Source organism: Bison bison, unplaced genomic scaffold, assembly GCF_000754665.1.
Source record: "Bison bison bison isolate TAMUID 2011002044 unplaced genomic scaffold, Bison_UMD1.0 scf7180017864072, whole genome shotgun sequence".
Classification (NCBI taxonomy): Eukaryota; Metazoa; Chordata; class Mammalia; order Artiodactyla; family Bovidae; genus Bison; species Bison bison.
This window is the reverse complement of record NW_011494644.1, coordinates 6,068,753-6,084,577: the sequence shown is the minus strand read 5'-3', so window position 1 is coordinate 6,084,577 and position 15,825 is coordinate 6,068,753. Positions and strand designations below refer to the sequence as shown.

At 47.3% G+C, this 15,825-nt stretch overlaps 2 protein-coding genes across 2 annotated transcripts in view; one reads left to right on the top strand and one right to left on the bottom strand.

The window, feature by feature from the left end:
* The window catches only part of NDUFAB1 (NADH dehydrogenase (ubiquinone) 1, alpha/beta subcomplex, 1, 8kDa), a 5,791-nt gene extending 218 nt beyond the window's left edge, over positions 1 to 5,573 (top strand). Inside the window, exons 2-5 of the mRNA XM_010837207.1 lie at positions 2,662 to 2,784; positions 3,509 to 3,596; positions 4,525 to 4,624; positions 5,411 to 5,573. Of these exons, the coding sequence (XP_010835509.1) occupies positions 2,662 to 2,784; positions 3,509 to 3,596; positions 4,525 to 4,616 (303 nt within the window). The 3' untranslated portion in view covers positions 4,617 to 4,624; positions 5,411 to 5,573. The remainder of the gene's footprint in view (positions 1 to 2,661; positions 2,785 to 3,508; positions 3,597 to 4,524; positions 4,625 to 5,410) is intronic.
* A 9,783-nt stretch (positions 5,574 to 15,356) lies between these two features.
* The window catches only part of UBFD1 (ubiquitin family domain containing 1), a 12,326-nt gene continuing 11,857 nt past the window's right edge, over positions 15,357 to 15,825 (bottom strand). The window contains exon 7 of the mRNA XM_010837206.1: positions 15,357 to 15,737. Within this exon, the coding sequence (XP_010835508.1) occupies positions 15,627 to 15,737 (111 nt within the window). The 3' untranslated portion in view covers positions 15,357 to 15,626. The remainder of the gene's footprint in view (positions 15,738 to 15,825) is intronic.

Below are 15,825 nucleotides of genomic sequence, written 5' to 3'. Positions count from 1 at the left end.
AATTAATGCTTCTGAACTGTGGTGTTGGAGAAGACTCTTGAGAGTCCCTTGGACTGCAAGGAGATACAACCAGTCCATCCTAAAGGAGATCAGCTCTGGGATTTCTTTGGAAGGATTGATGCTAAAGCTGAAACTCCAATACTTCGGCCACCTCATGTGAAGAGTTGACTCATTGGAAAACACTCTGATGCTGGGAGGGATTGGGGGCAGGAGGAGAAGGGGACGACAGAGGAGATGGCTGGATGGCATCACCGACTTGATGGACATGAGTTTGAGTGAACTCCGGGAGTTGGTGATGGACAGGGAGGCCTGGCATGCTGAGATTCATGGGGTCGCAAAGAGTCAGACATGACTGAGCGACTCAAGTGAACTGAACTGAATCACAGGGAACCCACCTGGCCCCTGCAGGCAGTTGCCAGTGCTGCTGGGGTTGATGCTGACACCTAGTGGACCACTTGGGTAGTTGCATGTGAATGTTCCCTCACCAGCCTCTTCCCTTGGGCGCTGTGCTTGTCAGCGTCCCATCTCTCACCCTTCCCCAGCGGTAATTCCCCTCATACCACTTCTTGCTGTGCTGCACACAGACGAGGCCTCTGTTAGATCCTCCCACCTCAGATTTCTTTTCTGTCATTACCAGTATTAACTCATGTCTTCTCCCTCTTTCTCTTTAGTCCTTTTTGCTTCTTCCCTTTTGTTTGTGACTTTTCTTGGTCATTGTTGATAAGTTGGCCTGTGGCATCCCCAGATCAGAGGTCTCCTTAATCTAATATGCTGTAATCAGAAAGGAAAGGGGACCATAAATGGAAACAAAAAGAACAAGTGCTCTGATCTCTTTAGCTTGCTGATTAAACCTGATTTCAATACTTGATTTTACTTTTTTTGCAAGATAAATGTTTCTTAAACAGATGTGTACTGATTTGGTTAATTGGCAGTTTGTTTTTTAATCATTTATTTTTATGGTTGTGCTGGGTCTTCATTGCTGCGAGGGCTTTTCTTTAGTTGCAAAGAGCAGGGACTGCTCTTTAGTTGCAGTGCATGGGCTTGTCATTGCAGTGATTTCTCTCGCTGCTCTAGGGCACTCGGGCGTCAGTAATTCTGGCACATGGGCTCAGTAAGTGTGGCTCCCCGGCTCTAGAGCATAGGCTCAATAGTTGAGGCACACAGGCTTAGTTGCTCGGCGCATGTGGGATCCTCCCACATTGGGACTCAAACTGATGTCTCCTGCACTGGCAGGCGGATTCTTTACCACTGAGCCACCAGGGAAGCTCCAGCAGTTTTTTAAAATACACTAATTTTGTTTTGGTTGCACTGGGTCTGTACTGCTCTGCACAGGCTTCTGGTTGTGGCAGGCAGGGGCTGTTCTCTAATTGAAATGCATTCTCACTGAAGTGGCTTCTTGTTGCAGAGCACAAGCTCTAGGGCAAGGGCTCAGTAATTGTGGCACACAGGCTTAGTTGCCCTCAGGCATGTGGGATCTTCCTGGACCAGGAATCGAATCTGTGTCCCCTGCACTGGCAGGTGGATTCTTAACCACTGGGCCACCAGGGAAGTCCTGGCCGTGTTGTTTGGTTTTGGGTTTTTTTTTGTTGTTTTTTTTTAACAATTTTTCATAGACCTTTGTGACTGGAGGACCTTAATCCCAAAAAGGAAACCCACTTCCCATGGGTTTCTATCCCCTAAGAACTCCAAACTGCAGACTAAAATCAACTTCAGAAGGTGAACACACTAGTTGAGGTTAAAGACTTCTGTGGTACAAACTGCCAGACGGCTGTCTCATTTTCCCCTCTTGTGCCCCATGCCTTCCGTGGCCTTAAGTCTGCTGATCTGTGACTTGGACTCCCTTTCACATTCTGTGAAGGGATCCAGTCAAGACCCTCATTCCTAGTTGAATTCCAAGTGGGCTAAGATCAGGAATTTGAGATATTACACAATGATGGCAAAGATCAGAATGTCTCATTATTTAGTGGGTGGCAACAAGGCAAGCCCACTTGGAAGGGACACAGATTGGAAACTAATGCCTGCGAACTCATCATCCTCTTGTTTGGGTTCACAGCTGGCTTCATTTGTCTTGGCTAAAGTCTATAATTACCACCAGGGCCAAATTAGACCCTTCTGGTGTGTGATTCTCAGTGTCAGTTCACCCTGACAGCTCTTTGGAGGAGTTATTTTGCCTTGGGTATTAAAAGGGTAGTGGTCTGCTTGAGATGCGAGAAGCCTTAGGGTCCTCTGTAGACTCCAGATGATTTTAGTGGCAGTTTCGCTGAGTGGGACAAATGTCCCAAAGCCTGGAGGCCGACCAGAGGAGAGAAGAGTGCCTGTCCTGACTCAGAGAAAGGAGATCTTTTTTTCGGCCACACCTTGCGGCACGTGGTATCCTAGTTCCCTGACCTGGGATGGAACTCGAGCACCTTGCATTGGAAACGTGGAGTTCCAACCAGTGAACTGCCAGGGAAGCCCCAAGAAATCCATTTTTATGCTGTTGAACTGCTATGGCTTCTGACTCTACCCTGCATTAGGCCTCTGTGTCCTGGCGGCCACAGTGAGCCTCCCTGGAGGTGGATTTGCGGCCCTGTGAAAGCTCTGTGAAAGACATCTGTAGCCAGTGCCTTCTCTGAGGCATTTTGGGCTCCACAGCAGCGCTTCCCTTATCCCTTGCTCTAGGTTCCAGGCAGAGTTACACAGCTGTGCCGCCAGTATAGCGATGCACCACCTTTGACATTGGAGGGAATCAAGGACCGTGTTCTTTACGTCTTGAAACTCTATGACAAGATTGACCCAGAAAAGGTAATTGATGTGGTTTAAATGGTTTTTCTTTAAATGTGTATTTAATCACATGGTAAAATATCCCAAGTGTCTAAAGCAAAAATCGCTCCCAGGAACCCTATTCTCCTTCTGGGAGGTGCCAGCTGACCTGGCTTCTTGAGTGTGTTTATGGAGACTTCTCAGTGCACGTGGAAGGGCATATATACACAGGTACCTGTATTTATATTACACGTACTGTGTGATCTGTTACTGCCCACGGTCTAAAAAACACAACTGATCATATACTGTGAAAACTGTCTGAAGGATTCTTCTAGTGGTAGTGAGGTCTGAAGTAAAGACACGGTGATAACAGACACTGCGTGCCATTCCTGAGGGAGCAGGACGTCACTTCTAAGGTGTGGTGTCTTGGCAGTAAGGCAGCAAGGAAAAACAGACTCTCAGATGTCATTCAGAACAGTGATCAAAGATCATTGTAAAATGTACAAAGTCAGTTCATCATTAGCTTTATATATATTGCTATTTCAAAATTAAGGTTGAATGAGTTAACATATAAAGCAGACCAAGTGTGTGTTGCCACAGGTTAAAAGTATAATATTATTGTTATGGCTCTTGATATTTAAAATATGACCTCTTTATATTAAAAAGAAAAACTTCTTTGTAATGATTGACATTTCACCATTCAGTTATTTTAAGAAGCAAGTGTTCTCACAGACTGAATTTTGCATTTGGTGTTCTTTTCTTGCAGCTTTCAGTAAATTCCCATTTTATGAAAGACCTGGGCTTAGACAGTTTGGACCAAGTGGAGATTATCATGGCCATGGAGGACGAATTTGGTAATGCACAGGCTGGGTCTTGGTTCTTAATTTAGGTGGATTAAATGCAGAGAAATGCTGGGAGTCTGATGGGGATTTGCAATTGTAGTGCGCTACCCCCCACCTCTACCTACTTACTATCGGATGAAGTAAACGTCAGGGACAGTGTACTTAATATTTGGGAAGCAGGTCTGCAGAGTGCCCAGTGCAGTACCAAGGGCTCAGTGACGAGAAGAGGCCTGGGGGAGCATGGCCCTGAGATTCTTGGGGTGGGGCTCTTAGATGAAGGGCATAGCCTTCACCTGATGGCTGAGAACACCTTGGAGCACCCTCCCCACCAGTGAGCTAGACCTAAATGTCCATGTCTAGAAAAGTGCTAGGTGTGCCTAGGTTAGGATGTGTGCCTGTACACACACCCGTACCACGTCTTGGTTTCCTGTAGCGCTTTCCATGCACGTTCCCAAGTTATCCTTGTCTGGGATGGTTAGTTATACAAATGAGACCGTTACACGGTTCCACAGCTTCATTTAGGGGGTGAACTGCCTGAATGGAAGCCAAGGGACTTGTATGCCATCCCACAGAGCAGAACTTAATCACAGTTCCTCAGAGATCATCCTTACTAGAGGGGTGGTACCGGTTAGGGCTGCGGGGTTTCTTTTTGGGGTAATGAAAATATTCTAGAATTAGATAATTCTAATTCTAGATGGTGCACAACCTTGTGAATATACTAAAAACCATTGAGTGTTGCACTTGAAATGGGAGAATTTTTCTAGTATGCAAATTGTGTCTAAAAAATATATCATCTGGTACATAACAGGCTCACAAATGGGATTCAAGATTGCTGGAAATTTTTGATGTTCTTATGCATGTTGTTGAAGGGATAGATGCTTTCAGTTCTAAAGGATTTGCTTTTTCTACACTCATGCATTGTCGTAAATTTCACTTTCAGGGTTTGAAATTCCTGATATAGATGCGGAGAAGTTAATGTGTCCACAAGAAATTGTAGATTACATTGCAGATAAGAAGGATGTATATGAATAAAATATCAGGTAAATAATTTGGCTTATTGTTCTCCCATAGAATTAATCTCTCCATGGTTCTTCAATAAAAGCTTAGGAAGAAATGGAAAAATGGAAGTGCTTGACGAGATTTTCAGTAGTTACAAAATGCAGGTACCTCTGGTTATCTGCCACTCCAAGGAGGGACCAAGCCTAGTGATCATCTTTCTCCTCCAGAGGGATGGACAGCAGTTCATTCCTAGACAGGACTCTGACTGTCAGCCCTCCTCATAAAAGCAGACTTGTACGAAAAACTGAGCAAGGTCACCCCGAAGCGGAGACCTTTGCCTCCCTCAGTTACCCCGCCCCCACCAAGGCCTGTCCAGCCTGCTGTCCAGGAAGCTGAGATGGCCTGGCTCCTCAGTAGGCAGGAGAGGCCTTCCGGGTAGGAGCATGAAGTCCGGCGACAGACGCCTGGGCTGACCCAGCACTGCCGCGCCCTGTGAGCCTGGGATCTTGGGCAGATGGCGTATGCTCCGTAGCCTCAGTTTCCTCATATGTAAAATGGGGGTGTGACCTGGGGCTTTCATGAAGGTAGAACGGCGTAGTGCGTGAGTCATCTATGTAGTGCGTGAGTCATCTAATACAGTGCCAGAAGGAAAGAAGCCTCTTAATATTAGCTGTTGTTCTTTAGGCTGTAGGAGAAGTGATCAGACTTTAAAAATAAAACATTGTATTTGTGTCTAGAACTTTACCCTGGATTTAGCACCTCAGAGGTTATCACTTAAAGTTAGTAACACCAGAGAGAAGCACTGAGTTTGCTTTGTCTTTTGCCAGATCCCTTTTCCTCATTGAGAGAAGGCTCAGAAGATGCTGGCGAGTGTCTGGCGGTGAGAACAAATTTCTGCATCATTGCTGACTTTGCGAGTAATTCTGTTTAGACTTGTATTTAAATTGTCTTAAGTGTTTTTGCCCTTTGAAAATAAATCTGTAAAACCAAGATTTTTCTCAGTCTTCAGTTTTTTATGTCTAAAGTTTTTATGTCTAGAGTGCTTTTTTTTAAATAGATTGACATTGCTTAGCATTTTTAGTCTGTCATTGGTATTCATGGATACCAGAAATATAACTTTTTCAGCAGAGTGCTTGAATTAAGTTTCTCTCTGACCACCTTCAGTATGAGGAATGAATTAGTGATAAAAGGATGTTTTGCCTCAAAATACTTTGTGCCCCCGTTAGTTTACTGATTATTCCTCGTATCAGCTGACACCAGTGTATGGGACTAATTTTTCATCCCTGTCCTAAGGATCCATTTCTGAATTAATGGCATTTAGTAATTTTGGTAATTTAGGAATTTGGGGAAGATAAAAGGTTCTCTTTCCTCCTGGGTTACTTTGACTTTGTGTCTGGTTTTCATACATCAGTAACAACCCTGTTCCTTTTATTCCTAGCACTGTGTTAGGTCTTTGGAGTTGATGTAGGCAACTGCCCAGCTCTTGGAGATTTAACTTGAGAGACCTATCCTAAAATACTTGCTTTACTTTTAGCGGAACTTCTAGTATGCAGGAGGAAGGAGATCAAAGTCTTGTAGGAAGTAGCATCATTGCAGAGGTGCAGGGACTGGCTGTGTGATCCTCAGCCGGCAGAGAATCTCGTGGCTGAGGGGTGAGGTGACAGGACTCTGCAGTCTGGCGTGGGGTTTGGGCCACACACCTGCTTCTCCTGGAGGTACCCAGTGTTGCCAGTTCCTTCTGTGTCACTTTAGAACTACTGTAGACAAGAAAGCAGTCACATTCCCTCCTTTTTAAGTAAACAGGAAGCATTCATTGCTATGCTGCATTTTTAACACTTAAGATATTCTTGGAAAACTGCAAAATTGGAACATAAGGGACTGCATCATTCTTTTTCCCAACTGCAATTATTCAACAAATAGTTTGAGTGCTTATTAGGCACTAGAGATCCAACAGGCAAAAAAACAGGCTGCACAGGACTCCTGAGTGGAACGTACCTTAATATCTGAGGTAAATGTCCTGGCTGTTTTATCTCCCACAGCAGCTACACATTTTGCCAAAAATTGCAAATGTGTTTGCTGCTGCCTAAAATCCCGAAGTCGGCAGTACTGCCACTAAAGAGACTGCTAAAATCTTAACCACATAACCTGCCGTGACATGGCCCACTCATAACCATTCTGTGGTGGTTCTGAGTCTTAAAGGAGCCAGAATGGGGGTTGGGGGGAACAACTACACATTATTTGGTGATAGTGGTTTTTAGAATCTGGGTGCATGTTCAAACAGCAAAGGCCTTTCTGGTCTAAAAACTTGCTGTAAAATTCTTTGAGAAGCCGGGGTGCCCCTATACATAGGCAGCAAACTGGCCAAATACAGCATTCCAAGGTGTGTCTGCTGCATGCAGGTCCCTTTGGGAAAGGGTGGCTGGGAGGCCTGTCACAACCTGCGTCTGGGCCCAGTGCTGTTCTGTCTCCCCCAGACAGCCAGGGCACTCACGCATCCGACGTAACTATGGTGTGCCAGCCATTGCGGAGCACTCCTCCAGGCGGGGCCTTGGGTCACCAGGGTAAAGTCTGCTCACAGGAAGCTCACCATCTGGTAGAGCAGACCGTGAAGATCCACGTGATGTTTCATATTCGGCATCACCAGTGACACCAAGCACTGACTGAGCTGCTCCTGAAGTCATGAGAGGACACATCACCTTTGTGGTATTCTTCATCGAACTGATCATGAAACAAATCCAGAAGGTGGGACTTTAAAAAAAAGTGACGTGGAACAAAAAGGACAGGGTAACTAAATCAAAGGAGACCAGAGACATGTTAATTTCATGGGAAATGTGAACCTTGAAAGGTTTGGGGAAAAAAGCAGGACATTTCGAGGACAACTGGACTCTACATAGGTGATAAAACAATGTTAAATTTCTTACATATAATCAGTATTGTGTAGTAAACTAACCTTATGCTCGGGAGAAGTTAGAAGTGAAGCAGCAAGATGCCTGCAGGTGACTTTATTTATCTGGCTGCTCCGGGTGTTAGTTGTGGCGTGTGGGATGTAGTTCCCTGATCAGGTATTGAACCTGGGCCCCCGGCATTGGGAGCTTGAAGTCTTGGCCACTGGACCACCAGGTAAAAGTCCCTGCAGGTAACTTCTGAATGCGTCAGGAAAAAGAAACAAGAAACACTAGTACAGTGTCAACAGATGGTGACTAGGTGACAGCCCGTCAGCTATCCTGTTTGAAATCTGTTAAGAAGACAACATGATAGGGTGTAACCAAGTATATGGACGGCATTCAGCTGGATGTCCCACAGTGGGATCGGTTCAATGGGAACAACTTTACACAGTGAAAAATTGGTATTTTATTTGAAAAGTGAAAGTGAGTCATAAAAAAAAAAAGTCACTCAGTCCTGTCCGACTCTGCAACCCCATGGACTATACAGTCCATGGAATTCTCCAGGCCAGAATACTGGAGTAGGTAGCCTTTCCCTTACTCCAGGGGATCTTCCCAACCCAGGGATCGAACCCGGGCCTCCCACATTGCTGGCGGATTCTTTCCACAGAACAGACTATAAACAGCGGGATTCTATTTCCATACAACACATACCAAAATGCTCGATTACCACATGTGGTAGAAATACTTTGGCTTATTTTTGTTTATATTTTCTAAACATAAACACATTTTGTGGAAAAAGTAAGACATCTGTGAAAACTGGGAGTAGATCATTAGGAGCCGAGGCTTGGGAAAGGAATTCTCAAGCAGTGAAGCCTGGGCTGTATTCCTAAGGCTCCGCCAGGGTCAGCCCCATGGCATGGGCAGGAGCCACGGCAGCACCACGTGAGCACAGGAGGTGAATGCCATTGGTTCAGGCAGGGATTATGACTGGAGGGTGAAATCCTGGGTTGGCCTGTGGTTAAAGCTGTGGCTGGGATCAGGTCACGAAGCAGGGCCTCCCTTGTCTGGTAAGGAACTTGTAGGCAGTAGGCACAGGATTTCCCAGAGCAGAAGCAGTCAGCCGTACTTGAGCTCAGTGGTTGGCAGCTGGCTGTGCAAAGGGTAAACTGAAGGGGACGAAAGTGCTGGGTACCAGAAGAACCCAAGAGAAAGATGCAGATTTGCAGGTTGGGATAAAGAGAAGAGGGATTGCAAAAATACTCCGGGGATAAAAATAGCAGGTGGTCAGATGACAGAGGAAGTGAGAGTCTAGGGTATCTCTCAAGTTCATGGCTTAGGGCTACTGGTCCTGGGTGAACTGCTGTCTATAAGAGGGAAGAGAGGAGGGTCAGACTGAAGAGGGATACAGGGGCTTCCCTGGTGGCCCAGCCAGTTAAGACTCCATGCTTCCATTGCACCGGGATGCGGGTTCAGTCCCTGATCAGGGAACTAAGATCTGGCATGCCACGTGGAGTGGCCAAAAAGGAAAAGGAAGAGGGATATCGTTTCAGTTTGGGATGTTGGATTTGCTTGTGGGATACCCAAACAGATGACAGATAATGATCTAGAACTCTAGGCTGGAATATGTTTGTGAGGTGCTTCCTCTGGACCTGTTTCCTCCTGCTTTGAAGTTCCTCTGTGGATACCCCAACTCCGATAAGGGATTTACGTGGGAATGACCAACCCTCTGCTCATGGGATGGCCTCTTGGTGCTTAAGCCTAAAGTGAACTCTGCTTCCTTCAGGGTTGGAACACAGGTGGGGTGGAGAGCTAGAAGAACTACGTGAGACTTAACCTACCATTTGAGATTTCTCTATCAAGCCCATGTACTATTTACTGTCTCGATTTTTTAAATGGTGGCTAAGCAATAAATATCAAAGTTCAAAGTTTAAAAAACAACTCACAAACATATGTTAGTACCCTTAAGATAAATAAACCGGGGAGAAAAAAGAAAAAAAATATGAAAGCAAAACAAAGTAGCCAAGCTCTTTCTTAAGTTCTCAACAATAAGACCAGCATCTCGGAGCAGACTCTGGGGTCAGGCACATCTGGATTCTGAATCACAGCCTCAGTCTGTGACAGGCATGTGACCTTGGCTAGGTCTCTTCTCAAAGTTTCCTCCGATGGGTAAGGGGCTGACAAGAGGTGATGGAGTGATGACAATGGAACGCACATATTTTATCTGTCCCGGTGCCTGGCAGTGGACAGACTCAATGCAAGAACTGATGTTAAACAATGTGCCTCCCTGGAGAGAGGGTTCAGGAGCACCCATTCTTCCCCGAGGCTGGAGCCCTGCAGGAGGTCCTTTCCCAGTAACTGGCCTGGCGCAGAGCATGAGGTCCAAAGCCTGCCGGGTGGCTGCCACAGCTGCGGTCTTCTACAGCCTGGAGTGCTGGAGTGTTCATCTGAAAGCCCCAGACTCACAGCTGAAGTCACCGGGAACAACACGTCTCGGATGCTAAGGTTATTGTGCCTGTGTGTTTTGTGGAGGGCAGGGTAACATGCCAGTTAAGAGCCCTGTCTGGTATTTCTACTCTGGAATTCCTGGGCAAGAAAACACTTCTCTTTCCCTCGGGCTTGCATCTGCTCGAAGCTGAGTCAACAGAGAACAAAGTAGAGCTGAGAGCTGGAGGGTCAGGCGCCCGATGTGAATTGGGTGCCCACACAGGCCTAGGTCTGACACTGGACTTTCTGGTTACAATCCCCTTGCGTAATTCACATGAACTGGGTTTGTCACCAATAACTGAGTCCTCAGTCGTGGATCCCTGCAGTCAGCAAGTCTCACATGTGGGAGGGAGGGCAGAGAACAAGGTGACTCTGCCAGGTGGGTGCCTGTTCCCCGACCACCTCCAGAACCACAGCTCCAGAAGCCTTGGTAACAGGGTTAACACTCAAGACAGGAAGAGAAGAGGGCAGGGGGTCAGGATACAAATGATGATTAGAGACACACGGAGGGGAGGTTTCTTTAAAGGGAGAGCAAGGCTAGCAATGACAAAGTTAAAAGGATATTTTTAAAAACATACAGGACTCAGAAACATTAAGAATTACTGACTGGGAAGAACCATTCTAGAAGATGTATTAACTAGTATTACTAATTTCACATCATCTATATATTAGGTAATATTACTGAATTGACATTCGTTTTCTTAGGTGAGGTACCCGTGTCGTGCTAAGGTGTAATAATGGCCTTACTCTTTGGAGATGCTGCTTACGTGTCCACACGAAACATGTCATGGCATCTGTAAGGCAGTCAAATGATTCAGCAAAATAAAGTATGCATGTGAAGAGAAGGCAAATGGAGTTAACGTTTTAACAACTGGTGAACCCAGGTGAAAGCACGACGTGGTCACTAGCATTTTTCAACTTTCTGTAGGTTTGAAAATGTACAAAAAAGGGAAGACAGCAAGTGATTACAATGAGAGAGGAAAGTGAGAAATAGAAACTTGAAAGTCAGGAGTTATAAAATGAGGTGAAGAGTAAGGAGGGGTCTATCAATAGAATAAGACAGGCTAATAAGGCTTCAGAACAAAAATAGCCTCGAGAAACTGGAAAAGGCAGAGGTTAATCCCAGCTGAAAACAGCCCAGTGGTGTCAGCAGAGGCCTCCTGGGTGGGAAGCACAGCAACCTCCTACAACCAGGATGAGTTAAACAGACTGCTTCGGGCAAGAGCAGGAAAAAGTCCTCGCCTCTTGCCCTTATGACAGTGTTTTGTGGGGTCCCTGCTGTCGAGTGTTCTGAGTTACCCACAGCTGAGAAAATGCCAAGGTGTCTCCCCCCAAAATATGGTACGATATTCAGAGCGGAGTTCATCTCATTCTCCGTCTGAGGAGGCTCCATCACCCTACCCGGTTTAAGGTGCCTCCAGTAACAGTTCAGAAGTGCCCTTTATGCAGACAGAAGATTCCCCAGGGGCATCAGGCCACATACAGCATGGAGCACAGCCCCCACCCCCATATCAGTCAAAACCTTAAGAATCTAACGGTGTGGTTCAAGGATTATGAGGCAATGGGAAACTACAAAGAGCCAGGAAGGGGCAGTGAGACCAGAACCTTCAGGAACATTTACCAAGTAGGGCGAAGAGGAGAGAGGGTCCAGTGGGAGCAGTGCTGGGTCAAAACCAGTTCTGCCAACTACAGTCACTGCCCATGCCCAGATCTCTTGCTGTTCATCCCGCTGTTGGTAACGGACCTCCCTCCTTCCTCCTGGGTCTTTGTGGCTGCGGCTGAAGCTGCATCTCCATCTCAGTGTTTGATCAAACGTGTCCTAGAAGAGTGAGGACTGCATGACGGCCTGCCCTCCAGCCCCTGGGGGCCGGGCAGAGGAGGAAGGCCCTGACAGGGACATGGCTGACCGCCAAGCTGGGAGCTGGACTCACATGGAGCGCATCAAGTCAGACCCCTTTATCAGCTATTTTCAGCAGGAACAAATGTGGCTATACCTAAAAGCCAAACAAGGAAGATGGTAACATGGTACCCCACAACTGGACAAAAGTAACTCTGGGCCCAGTTTCAATGTTTGTCAACCCCCAGTACAGATCAGGCGCATGAAGAACTGGAAAGGAAAAGGAGCCGCAATTAATTATCAAACTTTAATTGATAGACTAATCTTACAGGATAAACAATAATAAGACAGCTAGTCAAGGTTACACTTTAAAAAAAAAATTTTCCAGCAGCGCAAATCTAATAGACTAAATACGTTCATCTCCTCCCAAACAGGCATTTGATTAAAAACAAAAACCAGAACAGAGCGTACACCACAAGGAGAACAGGGTACTTACGTACATTGTCAAATAAATCAGCAGAACTCGTTAGGAAAGAAAAAGAGATTCTTAGAAATTCAGAAAGCAGTAGAACCACCCAGCCTGGCAGGTCAACTGACCAGATGTGACACACACTGGAGGGCTCCTGACCACCTGCGACTTCAGAAAGGCCCCCAGGCCCCGCGAAGAAGGGAACAGGTGCCAGTCCTAACTGGAGATGACTTGATCACAAAGCCTGAAGACAAAAGGACTATCCTTCCCAAGACAACAGGCCAGGAGAGAAAGAAGCGCCCTCAGAGGACAGGGTGGAAAGCAAGCCGCCCTTGGCACACAGGGTCCTGCCTCTGGCAAAGAGGGCGGGCCAAGTGTGAGCGCCCGGGACCGTTCCTCCAGGCACCTGGTGAAAGGGAGAGGAAGAAGCAAGGCAGCCCCTTCCAGCTGAGATCCGGCAACTGAGTGGCGAAGGGCGTGTCCCTGGCCCTCGTCATGGAAAGCAGGAGCCTACAGAGGCCTCACCTGGCCCACCATGTCTGCGATACAGCAAAGTGCACCCTTAGCTCAGCTTGACTTTCTTTTTAAAAAGAGCTGACGCTACTTGCAAAAGGCCCATCATCGATTAAAACAATACCAAATAGTTGAATACTGAATACCAAAGAGTCGGAGCAAGTCTAGAGACCATCTCTCTCAGTTTTCTGAAAAGGCTGACTGAAACAGAGCTGAGAGCAATCGTCACTAGTCTGCCAAGTGGCGGAGGGGAGGGAAGGAAAGGCTTGTTGTCCTGCGAAAGGGCTGCCAGCTCCACGAGAGAAGGCAGCCTCACCCCCGTCCACCCTCAGAGCCCCGCGAGGGGTCCTGCCCCCTCCCCAGCGAGGACTCCGCGTGGAGAGAAGCCTGAGGGAGAATGAACACTGTGATGCTACCGAAGGGGAAGGAGTGTCTGAATTTGCTAACACAGATTTAGTCAGTACATCCTGGACCATAAGAAGATGACGACGAGCCCGCTCACGGGCCAAGTGACAGACTAGTGAGCGCTGCTGGGACCCAGGCGCGGCTTCTCTGCTCGCCGGGGCTTCCTGCAAGGGCTCCACATGGATGGGGCCGCCAGAGCCCAAGATCGGGCCAGCACTGTTCGTGGGCTCTGGAAAGCAACGCTCGAACAGGTCCGTACGAAAAGATGTCATTTACAGTATTTATATAGAAGATCTCCAAGTAAGGAAAAAAGCACCATTTTTACTTCAAATAAAAAGGCTCACACAGGCTTTGGTCCTGTTTTGAGACGACACCGGCCTGAGCGAGAAGCGGTTTGGCCCTTGGGGAGCAGGGAGTCGGTACGCACGCTGTCACTGGGAGGAAGGGGCATCAGGTGGCAGGGATGGGCGAGGGGCAGCCGCCCGAGCAGGGCGAAGGGGGAACCTGGTGGGAAGGGCCTTGGGGAGCAGCCCCACAAAACGGGGACAGGATGCCTGCTTCAAGAGCGGGCGTGTGGCACTGTCTGGACAAGCCTCTGGGACAGGCAGGCTGGCCAACAGAAAGAGCAGCATTCAAACCGCGCCGCCACTCTGCGAGCACGCGAGGCCTGTCAACTGCAGAGCAAGGCTTCCACGAGCAGCAAAGACATGCTCTTTCCTCCAAGGACTGTGGGCTGACAAGGACAGAAGAGCTACAGGTACTGCGCCTTTTGCAAGGGGTGGAAAACAGGCCATCTCCTGGATGCTACACTTCCCAGACAAACTTGTACCCCCCAGAAAAGCAAGAGGAGTTTCCTGCCTAGATCCGTAACCTGGCATGGACAACACCACGAAAAGCAAGAGTTGGTCTGGATGGGCTGGATTCTTGAACTACGGACCACAGCTTTCAGAAGGGGAAGGGCACGGACGATCACCATGAACTGGCTCACAAGGAATAGTCATCTTAGGCGAACACATGCTAATACGTTTCACAGAAAGAAGGCTAACAGTCTAGAATCCAGAATGTGACATTTGGGACATCTCTTGCCAAACCTTACTATGAGGGCCTGCACCAGTGAGAGGAGAATCGCAAAGACAGCAGCAGAGCAACAGCGAACAGCACAAAGGGTATCATTCACCAAGAGACCGTCCCTCGTTCCAGAGTCAACCAAACCACTGGGAGACAACAGAACTTCACGTGGACAGAGGACGGTAAGGGCTAAACCCGGAAGAGGGAGAGCTAATCACAAAAGCTGTTTATCCCATTTTCGATGTTGAAATACATCGGCCAACCCACTAGGTCAGATGACTTCTTCTTGAGAAAGGCAGCATCTCTAAACCTGGGATGAAGGACACTTGAACGTAATGCATGAGCAGAAGGACCAGATGCAGACACGTCACTGAAAGAATCATTGGACTGCTGAAGGGTTTCTCAAAACTTCTAAAGAAAGGAAGAAGGATCTGGGTCTGTGGCTGTATGGCTGTATAACTGGCTTCCACCTGGCTCCTCTCAGAGGGGCCTCTGTCGGCACACCCATGCCAGGCTGGGCCTCAAAGCCCAATCAGCGAGGGCTGTAGGCAACTGTCAAAGCGGCAGTGCCATCTCCCCAGAGATCGGGGCCCAAAGGGCAAGACGGTCAGACCGGAGTCGCTGGGACACACTCCACTGCTCAGCACACACCAGAGCCCTGTGAGCGCCCCGACCAGACCCCTGGCTCTTCCTCTCCCGCCATGCATTCACGAGCAGCAGCGTGGCGGGAGGGAGGCCAGGCAAGGAAGTGGTGATGAGGTACAAAAGGAGGAACTGACATCTTTGGGTTTTCAGAAACAAAAATTCCCATCTAGGAAGTGAGAAAATAAGAAGGGAAAGAATTCATTCTGAACCAGTGGACAGAGAAATATGGCTTACTAACCCCCACATTTTGCATACAATTTTATATGAAAAAGGAAAAAAAAAACCCACCCCCAACTCATCACAATGCAGTCCAAATGTTTGCAACCAAAGAGTTATGAAAATATTTCAGGTGAAATCACTTAAAAACAAACAACAACCAAAAAATCAGAAAGCTTTTGATCATTCCTTTCTAAACACAATTGGTAGATCTACTCTCAAACACACTTAAGAGTATTCCACACAACATGTTCAGAATTCAGATTTATTGATTTCCACCGTATTGACTTTTAAAAATGGTATGAAGCTGACTGCAAGAAAGGGAACCGGTGATTTTAAGTTAAAATTAAGCTAATGGTGAAAGTACATCACCTCTGGCTTCAGTCACCACATCACCTCAGATTGGATATAGATATTTTTGAACAAAGTTCCAGAACTCTGAAATCCAGGGATGCTGCAGGCCTCTCCCAGCAATGTCCTTCACTTTGGGTCAGTCTCCTGGGCCAGAGGTGAAAGTGCTTTCAAAAATACTGCCATTTCCCCAGCACAGTGTCTTTGATTGCATCCACATATTGAGTTGGAACCCAGTACACCCAGTAGTAAGAGGCTTCCGTGGGGCCCAACTGAAATGCCTGGAAGGGAAAAAGGAAAACCAAGCGGTACTTCAGAGGTCAGGAGACTGAGCAGGCAGCACAACGAAACGGGGGGGGGGGGGGGGGG